The sequence below is a fragment of the Garra rufa genome, chromosome 3 (assembly GCF_049309525.1).
Source record: "Garra rufa chromosome 3, GarRuf1.0, whole genome shotgun sequence".
Taxonomy (NCBI): Eukaryota; Metazoa; Chordata; class Actinopteri; order Cypriniformes; family Cyprinidae; genus Garra; species Garra rufa.
The window spans coordinates 41,583,803-41,596,330 of record NC_133363.1 but is presented as its reverse complement, the minus strand read 5'-3'; the positions used below and the strand labels follow the sequence as shown (position 1 = coordinate 41,596,330).

Sequence of the window (12,528 nt, the reverse complement as noted above, 5' to 3'; positions counted from 1 at the left end):
CAGAAAAAAAACGTCCGGTTCCTAGTTCAGCGGTGCGCATCGTCAGTGACAGGAAGACGGCTAATATCTCAAATCTTCATTAAAGGTAACAATAAAGATTAAGTTTAAATGGTTATGTAATGTTGGAGAGAACGGCGAATGCATCAGCTCACAGCAGTCTGTGCAGTAGTTAGGTTAGCAAAAGTTTTGTAAAGAAATGAAACTAGGTCGCACCACAACAATTTCTCGCACTCGCACAAATGCTCCCAAATATAATTTGAGGTTGCGCAGATTAAATTTTGGGAGCATAAACGGTTGCAATTTTGATCCCTGTATATATTTCAGACGTACAGTTCTTTTTAGGCACAAGTTCAACGCTGCTGTCATTTTCTCCCTTCATACTCCTGCCGTATTTATTTTTCATTCTCTGCTCTGAGCTACCAGGTTCACCTTTTGGCCCGGTCAAGCCAATAGCATTATAGAACCTACTTGGGAGGCGGGTATAAAGAGAGTAAGCCCCCATCTGTTTGGTCAAATGAGGACAACCTATGCATGCAACGCACAAATGTTTGGCAAATAAATTAAATGTCAATTATCGCAACTCTCTGCGATATTGATATCGCGTAAACTAATATCGCGATAACGATAATTTTTCGATATATCGTGCAGCACTACTTGAAAGTTCTCTTTAAAAAGTGTAAAGACCTACTACAGAGAATAAGCGGGGAACAGATTTGGCCACCCACAGCACTGTTAGTGTCTCATAGCTCATCTGGCCTTGTAGCTTATAAAGTACTGTTAGTCAGAGCATCTCAGGGTGTCAGAAAGCTTTTGAAGCCATGTCTAGCTTGTTCATAGTACATTAATGACATTGAAAGATCCAACGCATGCTGTTTTAGACAGTTTGCTGTATCAGTATGTCTGAAGTAAGTTCTGAACTCTCATTGGGTGTGACTGATCTTTTCTTTGTGTTTGTCTTTTCTTTACTCTTTTGCTCATCCCGCGTCTGCCCATCTGCGGGACAGGCAGATAACATCTGTCTAAGTGATATCAGGTACCTGCGCTTCCTGACTGCTGAAATGACCAGCTCCCAAAGTCGGCTCCCCCTTGCTGTTCGCTCTTTTCCTCTCTTTTCCTTTTTTTTTTTATTCGTTTGATTGGAGTGTGTTTTCTTACCCTCGTGTGTCTTTCATCCACTCCAATCTCCTCAGCTCTCGTTCCCAAACAGTCCTCCAGCGCTTTGTCAAAGGCCAATTTGCTTTTCAACGCATTGTGAGAAGGAATGCATGGCAGGAAGAAGGAGGGCAAAACAATGGTTTCCGTGACAACTGGAGTTTTCAGAAGCGTGTGCTATCTGGGAATGGAGTGGGGGGTGCGCGAGGTCTCCGAGACCTGTACGGCACTGTATTGTGCCAGATGCTCTTTGTCAGGTTGCTCACGGTTCAGTGGTCACAATGGGTGTGGTTAATCATGAGGGTCAGGAGTTCACTTTCGGGGCTTAAATTTATTTTTAAACACATCCTGGACTGTTGGAACCACTCAGAAGCTACATTTACATTGCAAGATCTACAACTAGGCTTTATCCATACATAAAAGAGGAATGCTGAAATAGGACCTTTGATCTTTAATAATAAAAGTTATAACCCTCAAAGGAAAAATAAGTGTTTTAATTAATTATAATATCATTGAAGTAACTCACCTTACAAATGAAAAAAAAAAACCCTAATACTTTTGTAAAAAAAACAAAACAAACATTTAATAATAATATAAATATAATAATAATAATGAAAAATGTGTGTGCATAATTTGGAGGGAAAAAAATGTATGCTATTCCTGATAAGATAATAATAATAATAATAATAATAATAATAATAATAATAATAATAATAGAATGATTACCACTACTATATAAAAATATAAAAATTAAAATAATTACAAAAAATAAAATAAATATTACTATGTAACATTTTACTGTACACTGATCAAAACAGAGTGTTTTAAAAAATATTATTATTATTATTATTTTTAATTAATATCAGTAGTAAATAAAAATATATAAATGACTTAATAAAAGAAAAAATACTATTGTAACATTTTACTTTACCTTTTAACAATTAGAAAAATAGAAATTTAAATTTATTATTACTAACAGTACTAAATAAAAATATATAAATACTACATAAAATTAATATTTAGTATATTGATAAAAATCGTAATAATAATAATAATAATAATTATTATTATTATTATTACAATTATTATTAATTGATCAAAATCGAGAAATTTTAAGATCATTATTATTATTATTACAATTTTGTTATTATTATTGTTGTTGTTATTACTACTACTGCTACCACTACTAAATAAAAATAAACAAATTACTAAATAAAAGAAATATTACTATTGTATCATTTTACTGTATACTGATCAAAACAAAGTATTTAAGAAAAGTAGGGATGCACGATATTTATCGGACAGATAAATTATCGACCGATATGGGTAAAAAGTACGTCATTTTTATTGCTCCGATAAATAAATGAAATCCGATCCGATAAAGTACTCTTGCTGGTAAATCAATCAATCAGTCTGGTTTATCTGAGATTCATCTGCTTTCCGAGTGCAAGTGACTGCAGCTGTAAACAGCAGTGACTCTCGGACTTTGTTGCGTGTAATACGTCATCATCTGTGTCGTCATCATCGTCTTCGCCGGCTCTGCTGTGGCGTCTGCCGTTGCTAAGCAAACATGACCTGCGCTCTTTATAAACATGCGAAAGATTCAGCAAAGGATAAATGGATTTTCAGCATTAAAAATCGCTTGCAGTAGCTCGTTTTTAAATTTATTTAAAAATGTTTATTCCTGTACAGCTACGATAAGCTGTTTCTCCACCTTGGCAGTGCTTTCAATGTTATTAAAGTAAAGGGTTAAGCTGATTGGTTTGTTCGTGTCACATGACCTGCGTTGGGCTTGCGGCGTTCTGAAAAGTTGAGATGTTTTTATCTCGATTCTGATGTTTTATTCCCCGTCTTGTACGATTTGGTTGCTGCACACATTCATAATATGATCAATAAGAATGGACTACATTTAAGCTTTAACAGACATTTGGACATCTGACTTTACTCCATGATGCACTTTTCATTTTTTCCAGGTTGACAAATGTCAAAGCATTTTATTTATTTAGAATTGTGGTGCCTTGCACAAAAAATAAAAACATTTTTGAAGAGTCAGGACTGATGTTTGCTATGATTGTTAGACCCAGATATATAATATACATTTCATTAGTTTATCTTAGATTTTGTGTTCTCCTGGGTGCACAAAATTATCATATAAAAATATGAACGTATTGGGTATCGGTATCGGCCACATGAAGGACTTAATTATCGGCTATCGGTATCGGTAAAAAAAATTCATATCGTGCATCCCTAAAGAAAAGTATTTTTTATTATTAGTAGTACCACTACTAAATAAAAATATAAAAATGACTAAATAAAAGAAATATACTATTGTAACATTTTACTGTACACTGCTCAAAACAATTTAAGAAAAGTATTAATATCATTATTTGAAAATTCTGTTGGAGTTTTAAAATTAATTGTACAATGGTAATATTTATGGCTATTCTAATTGTTTTCGTTTTTAAATATTAATCCATCAGACTTTTATTTTGACTGAAAACCACTGGGAGCGCTTTAAGCTTCTCTTTTGTAAAAAGTGTTTTCATTACAAGTATGGGAAGACGGTTGGCAGATGTTACATTTCCAAATGCATGTTAAAGCGACACTGACTCAGAGATGAAGAGATGAACTGCAGAGATGAAGTTCATGTGGAGCAAAGTGCTATGTATAAAAGTGCGGGTGTCCAGAAATAAGCTGGCAGATGTTACCTTTCAAAAGTAGCTCTCATGTAGAGGTGAAGGCATAAAAGATCAGCGTGAGCAGAACACCTATTTACAGTACGCATTTACCCTGACAGTGCAGCAGCAGGAAAGTGCTTCTGTGTGTGTGTGTGTGTGTGTGTGTGTGTGTGTGTGTGTGTGTGTGTGTGTGACCTGTGGCTGCTGTTAGGCTGCACTGTGGAAAGCCAAGAGGAACATTCTCTGCCTCAGAGTCATGCAGTCTTCTATCATAACCGCACACATACACACACCTCACCTCTCTCTTCAAACATATCCACCCCCACTGACAGATATAGAGCTGTCAAATATTAATCCTCTCTAGATTTGTGTGTCTCTGGCTTGATAAGTATTGTACATGTGAGTATGCCAGAGACCGCATTTGATTGCTTTTTTTTGGTATTTAATGCAATAGTTCACCCAAAAATGAACATTCTGTCATCATTTACTCACCTTTCACTTGTTCCAAACCAGTATGACTGTATTTCCTTCAAAATACAGTTGAGGTCAAAAGTTTACATCCCCTTTTCAGAATCTGCAAAATGTTAATTATTTTACCAAAATAAAAGGGATCATACTGTACAAAATGCGTGTTGTTGTTTATATAGTTATGACCTGAATAAGATTTTTTTTGCCTAAATATCATAATTTTTTCATTTAGTACTTCCCATCAGAAGCTACAGAAGTTAGTTACATGTTTCCCAGAAGACAAAATAAGTTAAATGTACCCTGATCTTCAAATTCAAAAAGTTTTCACCCCCTTGGCTCTTAATCAGTGAGCGTTTGAATCTTCTGTAATAGTTGCATATGAGTCCCTTGTCCTGAGTGTGGAAAGATGGATCTCAAAGTCAAACAGCAAAAATGCTGGAAAACCAAAGAATTTGTGGGATTTTTCTGAAGAGCAGTGGGCAGTTTATCTGTTCAGGACAAACAAGGGACTCATGAACAACTATCACTAAACGAAAAAACACAGCTGTGGATCATTCAGGTAAGAGCACAGTATTAAGAATCAAGGGGATGTAAACGTTTGAACTTGGACTATATGTAAACATCTTTTATGTGAAATACCATACTAAGGTCAGTACTACATAAACAATAACATGCATTTTGTATGATCTCTCTTATTTTAGTAAAATAATTAACATTTTGCAGATTCTGAAAGGGGGATGTATACTTTTGACCTCAACTGTATCATTTTTTGTGCTCAACAGCTGAAAAAATTCATACAGATTTGGTGAGTAAAGAACTTGAGGGTGAGTAAATGGTGACAGCATTTTAATTATTGGGTGAACTATCCCTTCAAAGGTCCACTTATGTTTTTCTCATGAATTTGTGTAAAACATTTTTGTAAAATATGTATTATAATTTTGTATATGTATGCTAGTGGCCTAAAGAAGTTAGGTGCTTTATGATTATATATAAAGGCATTTCTACAATAGCCTACAGTACAATTGCAATTATTTTTAATTAAAGCAGTCGTAAAGTAAAAGTTCTAAATGTTTTAAACTTCGTTTTAAATATAAATGTTTTCAAACGTTTTTAAAATATTAAAGTGCACTATTAAAGCTCTTGACCTGGGAAAAAATTTCTCTATTCAGAGTCTGTGGTTTCCAAATGATGTCACTTGGACCAATCTGAATCCAGCCTCGCTGGATGTGTCCTAAACAATACAGTAGGAAAATTTGACAGTGCCATGTTGGATATATTGCATTGCATTGCCTTATTAGTCGATTTGTAATTTGTTTTATAAAGGTAATTCTGTTTTGGCTGAACCCTTCAGAAGGTCACATGACAGTTGCCGTGCTCACTGAAGTGGTTACTAAAGCAACACGCCGAAGTAAAGCTACACAGCTTTGGCAACACACTGACCACAGAATGAGACTTAGATTAGTTCCAGACAAATAAAGATCAGGGGTGACATCTCCCCTCTCAATGCATCAGACTGCTGAGTAGTGACGCTGAGTGTGTGCTTAAGAATCCACCCATGGAAGCCTGGCCAAATCTGGTGGCTTTGAGACACAGCCAAACCAGAACGATGTAGAGAGAGAGAGAGAGAGAGAGAGAGAGAGAAGGACGTGGAGCGAGAAAACGTCTCTTTTTCCCGCAGGCTAACTCTACCACATTGGTGTGCCACAACAAATGTGTTGATGTAAACAAGAACGCAGTTGGACTGCAGTTGATTGTGTAATTTGGGGTTCGTGTCGTGGTTGTAGAGAGACAGATATTCTGTCAAAGGCCGTGTGATGCTTCATAATTTTAACTTTTTAGTATCCTGACAGTCTTTTCCATCTCTCTCTCCATCCATCTCTTTGTGTGTGGCAATATCTCAACACTTAGAAGCTGAACCCCTATGATCCTGCAGACCGATAAGCCGCCCGTGTCATGTCCTCACCATCATAATTCCAGCTGTACTATCCAGCAACTCTTGTTCCCCCTCTCTTTCCTCTTTCTGTGTGTTTGTCTTTCTCCAGGTCTGCAGGTGAATAATGGAGACATGGTGTCGTAAGATAGCTATCCACAGAATTACATATATACTTTGGTATTATGGACAATGTAAGGGTGTGGTAGAAAGAAGGATGCCAGTAGAAAGGGATATTTTTACCTTAAAAGGTGCATCCTCTATTCATCTCAGCAGCAGTTGCTATTAAATAGGAACCTGTTTTGCCAATCTCACTTTTATATGGTGTTTGAACATAAATGTGTGCTGACAGTGTGTGTACATAACCACCCTATAATGATAAAATCCACCCACTCCTTTTTTTAATCCCTGTAAATCATAAGTAGTGTCACAGAACAAGACGTTTGCCGAATATGTACAAAGTGATGTCACTTTTTATATGCCCTGCCTATGGCTGTTGACAGACACAGCTCTATTAGCATAGATCCCACCCTGAGTGACCGGCACACAATCCGCCATGTTTATTTTTAAGATTTAAAGGGGTCATCGGATGCCCATTTTCAACAAGTTGATATGATTCTTCAGGGTCTTAATGAAAAGTCTTTGGTTAAAATTTCTCAATGGTGGTGTAAAACAACACCCGTTTGACCTTGTTAAAAACAGCCCTGATTACAGCGAGCCATTTCGGTGCATGTCCTGAGCGGTTTGAGAGCCTGTAAACTAGCCATGGAACTTGCTAACCAGCACATTATTAGTAAAGGCGATTTGCAAAGATCCATTAAAAAACCCTTCTACTCACTTCTTCTGTAGGTGAAGCTGGATCACTAATGATTTGGGCAAACATGGATACATTTAGGTAGATCACTTGGTCACTTGCTCTCAAAATACTGTGTCATTCTTGATCATACAGATAAGAGTAATACATCTTTAGAATCTGTAAAAACACTATGTTTATTTGTGTGAACTTTGTGCGCTTTTGTAAAATAATTAAAGCAAACAGAATTCGCTTTCTGCCGTCTCGGTCTCTTTGAACTTGAGCAAAGAAAACTTTGAAACTCCATGTAAAATTGCCTTACAGACATGAAAAATATATCTATAGAGAGTGAATGTCTATTTTTAAATGAACCAATTCAAATAGAAAACAAATATTTTCAGATTATGTAATCTATATGAAACATGCATATAGGCACATCACTACTGCGGAGATGATGAGTCAGTGTTGCCGACTTCATCTCTTAAGACGAAAACAAAGAAAGCACTAGTTTATCAATAAATTATTAAAATGTTAATGCAATCTCCTTGCTGTTTTTCCCTGACACATTCATAATTATTATATCTAACGGTGAGTTGTAGCAAGCTTTATGCGTGTGTTTATTAGGCTATGTAGGCAATTAAAGGCTCATTATTATGATCTGTATGGTTTATTAATAACGTACGATTAGTCGACCTATGCTTAATTTACGACTACTAGTCGACCAGAAAAATCTTTAGTCAAGGGCAGCCCTATGGCCACCATACATTTGTTCAAACATGTAAAAGTGAATTTTGCATCCGATGACCCCTTTAAAAGCAGCATTCAAATAAGATTTGTATTTATATTATAGCTGCATAAGTTATTCAGTCAAGAGTAGTGAGTGACTTTGTTTTTTTTTTTTGCATTGTTTGGGTTATATTACCAGCATTGACAGTAGGAGGAACTGTATTTTACACTGCTGTCACTTAATACACAGATATAATATAAACATGCAATTTATTTTTTCAGCTGTTTACGCTCATAGACATAACCGACTGTGTTTATGTAACTTACGTGTGTTTTTGACATAAACTTGTGTGTATTTGACAGTTTAAGTGCATTAAGACATGAAAGACAACTTTGTTTAGTACAATCGCTTTCTGTGCCTGTGCTTTGGATGTGTGCACTCAGAAAACAGTGTGTTTCTGCTTCCACTCAAAATAGGCATTATGGGGTGTTTTGAGCTGAAACTTCGAAGACACATTCTGGGGACACCAAAAACTTTTATTACATTTTGTAAAATGGGGCATAATAGGTCCCTCTCTAAGTCCTCCAAAAATGGCACTCACAAACCATATACTTCAATATAATAATAAAAAAAAAATCTGTTTACATGTTGCTTGCAAAATGTTGCTGTCAGTGGAAAAATTGGTCTAGATGATGTGGTCATGGAAAATTCAGTGACAAAAACAAAATGATTTAGTGCACCTTTCTATTGCCAGAAGTTTTAACAGAAGTTGAAACCTAGGAAGATCTCAAACATCTCAAAAGTATTTTGGTGGATCATTGCATATCAAACTTCCTCATAAACTAAAGTTTGGTTTCTTCCACACACAGGTGGCACTGTAGTGAGGATAAATGTTCTGTTATTCTGCGTTTTGCATTTTTTTTTTTTTTGCATTGAAATCATCACAATCCAAATGTTTTATTTGTATATTATATTCCAGATTTGATTTATTTCAGACATGCATCTAAGGGCCACCAAGGGGCAGTTAACACATCCTGATGCTGTAAACATCTAGATAAATGTGTGCAGTCCAGCACTTCCTGTGATGAAAGGGCCAAATGGAAGGCTTTCTGTTCTTTCTGAAACGCTGTGGCCTATTTATGCTCCTAACAGATATAGAGAGAGAGATGATAAGAGAGTTATAAGAGTGTGAGAGAGTTCTCTGACTCCAGTTTCAGTGGGTGATAAATCTGGTGTTAATCTCTCAGGACTGATTTGGTAAAGTTATGTGGTCCCTCTGCCCACTTCACCACACACAAACACTCTTGCACACCAGTAACTCCACATGCAGCATCAAAAAAACGCATGTATGCAAACAATTTACATCCTAGCATGCATTTTGTGGTACAGCTTAACCTTCACACACCATGTGAAACTCAGACTCAAGATGTCCACTTGATTGTCTCTGAATAGAAGGTGGCGGGGTGTGTGTTGTCCAGCTCAAAACATATCTGTACAATCAGAGCTCATCAACTTCACAGCGCATTCATTCCAACCATCACATTCTGACACGTCCTTGGGTATTTGTGCTGCCCGGTCAGACAGAGAGTCTGGAGAGGCTTTTGCCAACAAAGAGCAAGTTAGCACTTCAGGAGGGAGCAGCGCTTATCAAACACACTACTGTCAGCACCAAAGATATCAGCTGCTGTATATATTGTACTCCCGCACTAAGCCTGTAGGCTGTTTATGGTTGCCAAGCAACATAGCAGTTGACCCATTCTGTCATTAATTAGTGCACTTGAATTTCATAAAGATGACATAAAGGTGAGTAATTAATGACAGAATTTTCATTTTTGTGTGAACTATCCCTTGGGTGGTGCTTACAGTTGAAGTCAAAAGTTTACATACACCTTGCAGAATCTGCAAAATGTTTTTTTATTAATTTTATACATTATTTGACCAAAATAAGAGGGATCAAACAATATGCATGTTATTTTTTATTTAGTACTGACCTGAATAAGATATTTCACATAATAGACATGTATAGTCCACAAGAGAAAATAATAATTGAATTTATAAAAATGACCCCATTTAAAAGTTCACATACACTTGATTCTTAATACTGCGTTGTTACCGGAATGATCCACATATATATAATGGTGATGTTTTAAACATGTTTTTTTGTTTAGTGATAGTTGTTCATGAGTCCCTTGTTTCTCCTGAACAGTTAAACTGCCCGCTGTTCTTTTCCACTAATTCTTTGGTTTTCAGCAATTTTGTATATTTTAACTCTTTCCAACAGTGACTGTATGATTTTGAGATCCATCTTTTCACACTGAGGACAACTGATGGACTACTATGCAACTATTACAGAAGATTCAAATGCTCACCAATGCTTCAGAAGGAAACATGATTCATTAAGAGCCAGGGGGTGAAAACTTTTGATTTTTAAGATCAGGGTATTTAGGCAAAATAAGAAAAATGTACACATCTTCATTCTGTTCAAAAGTTTTCACCCCCTGGCTCTTAATGCATCACTTTTCCTTCTGAAGCATCGGTGAGCATTTGAACCTTTTGTAATAACTGTGTGTGAGTCCCTCAGTTGTCCTCAGTGTGAAAAGATGGATCTCAAAATCATACAGTCATTGTTGGAAAGGGTTCAAATACACAAAAATGCTGAAAAACCAAAGAATTCGTGGGACCTGAAGGATTTTTCTGAAGAACAGCAGGCAGTTTAACTGTTCAGGACAAAGAAGGGACTCAAGTGTATGTAAACTTTTGAATGGGGTCACTTTTATAAATTTCACTTGTGTATATGTAAATGTCTTTTATGTGAAATACTCAGGTCAGTACTAAATAAAAAATAATATGCATTTTGTACAATCCCTCTCATTTTGGTAAAATAATAAACTTCTGACTTCAACTGTATTGAAGAGTAAGTTAAAAAATGAATGTAAAGTTGCAGGTGTTCGTTTCTCCATATTTTATAACAGCTCATCCAACCTAGTTTAAAGTTGAAAACGTCCTTTTTAAATCACTTTCTTCACTGTTCCTTCCCACTCATAACTTTATTTTCAATACCTTTGACATCCTTTCTTCAGCTTTCCATCAGAATATCTGACATTTTTGCAGTCCATCTGAAATAAAGTATCTCTTTCTCTCTCTCTCTCTCTCCGTAGACGGTTGGCTGGTAATGACCTTGCATTCATCCACCCAGAGGCTCTGTCTGGCCTCCATCAGCTTAAAGTCCTGTAAGTATTCAACACACACACACACACACACACACACACACACACACACACACACACACACACACATACACATACACATATGTTGGGTTTACATGTTTTATGGGGACATTCCATAGGCGTAATGGTTTTTATACTGTACAAACCGTATTTTCTATGGCCCTACACCTACCCTACACCTAAACCTAGCCCTCACAGGAGATTGTGCACACTTTTACTTCCTCAAAAAAACTCATTGTGCATGATTCATAAGCCTGTTTCCTCATGGGGACCTAAGAAATGTCCCCACAAGGTCAAAATCTACTGGTATTCCTATCCTTGTGGGGACATTTGGTCCCCACAACGTGATGAATACCAGGTACACACACACACATACACACACACTCACACCTCTATTTGATACAGGCTTACTCGTTCACCCAGTGAGAAGATCTTGTACAGCGCAGTGAGAGAGCAGTAGATCCTGCTGTGTGTTTTGTTGAGTTGTTAAGTGGTGTTGTGTAACTAACAGGAATTTCGCTGCTACTGGATCAGCAAGTCTGTCAGTGTCTGATGGAGTACCTTTCATCATGATGCGTTCTCTCTCTCCCTCTCTTTCTCTTTGCTGTAACTCATATTTTGTCCTTCAGGTGTTTGTGAGCCAATTCAAATGCAGCTTATCAGCTGCCTGGTCCCCTCAGCCATGCTTTACATAAAGCTCATATTTCCTCTTCCTGTCCTCATCCAGGGCTATTTCAAAGCCCCGTGGTGCTCTTATAGCTCATCCAGACACTGTTGTGGGAATTGAGTTAGGGAAACTGATTGTGGACCAAAAGCCGAGGGCTTTGGAACTGTAGATGTTGGAGATGATTTGGGACCAGTTTTTATTCGCTGTGGTCATGTGTTTGTGAATGCCTCTTGGCTGGGCTGCGCATATGTAACCGTATGTGTGTGTTAGTGTGTAGTTGTGTGTGCTGTGGCCTGGCACTGAGTTGGAAAAGCTGTCCTCGCGGCCTGTGCCATTTGAGTGACGCCAGAGAGCCGATAGGGTAGAGGAAGCAAGATATGCACCGTGATTAGCTCTGAACGAGACACAAACACATTAAATCAATACTAGAGCTTATGTAGTGGTTATATTTTTTGTGTTGTGCTGTGATATTAGACAAATCTGTCATAGAAATGATTTTAGTATATAATGGTGATGTTTTAAACTTGTTTTTCAGGATGCTTCAGAACAATCAGTTGAAGACTGTCCCAAGCGCAGCTCTCAAGAATCTCCATGCCCTGCAATCTTTGTAAGCATCTCACTCATTTTTCTCTCTCCCACACTGGAACAAATACTTTAATATAAACTATCATTCAAAAGCAATTGGAAACAGTAAGATATGGTAAGAAATTAATGCTTTTATTTAGAAAGGATGTATTAAACTGATCTAAAAAGCTTTATAGTTTTTAAAATATTCCTATTTCAAATAAATGCTGTTCTTTTGAACTGAAAAAGTAAATTCATGTCATAATATGACGATTCTGCTTTGATTTAGAAGGTCAGAAGCTATAGACCAATTCGTAGTAGA

The 12,528-nt window shown here is 36.7% G+C and overlaps 1 protein-coding gene across 1 annotated transcript in view; it reads left to right on the top strand.

Moving 5' to 3' along the window:
• The window catches only part of lgr4 (leucine-rich repeat containing G protein-coupled receptor 4), a 70,811-nt gene that overhangs the window by 30,929 nt on the left and 27,354 nt on the right, over positions 1–12,528 (top strand). Inside the window, 2 exon segments of the mRNA XM_073836172.1 lie at positions 10,907–10,978; positions 12,178–12,249. Of these exon segments, the coding sequence (XP_073692273.1) occupies positions 10,907–10,978; positions 12,178–12,249 (144 nt within the window).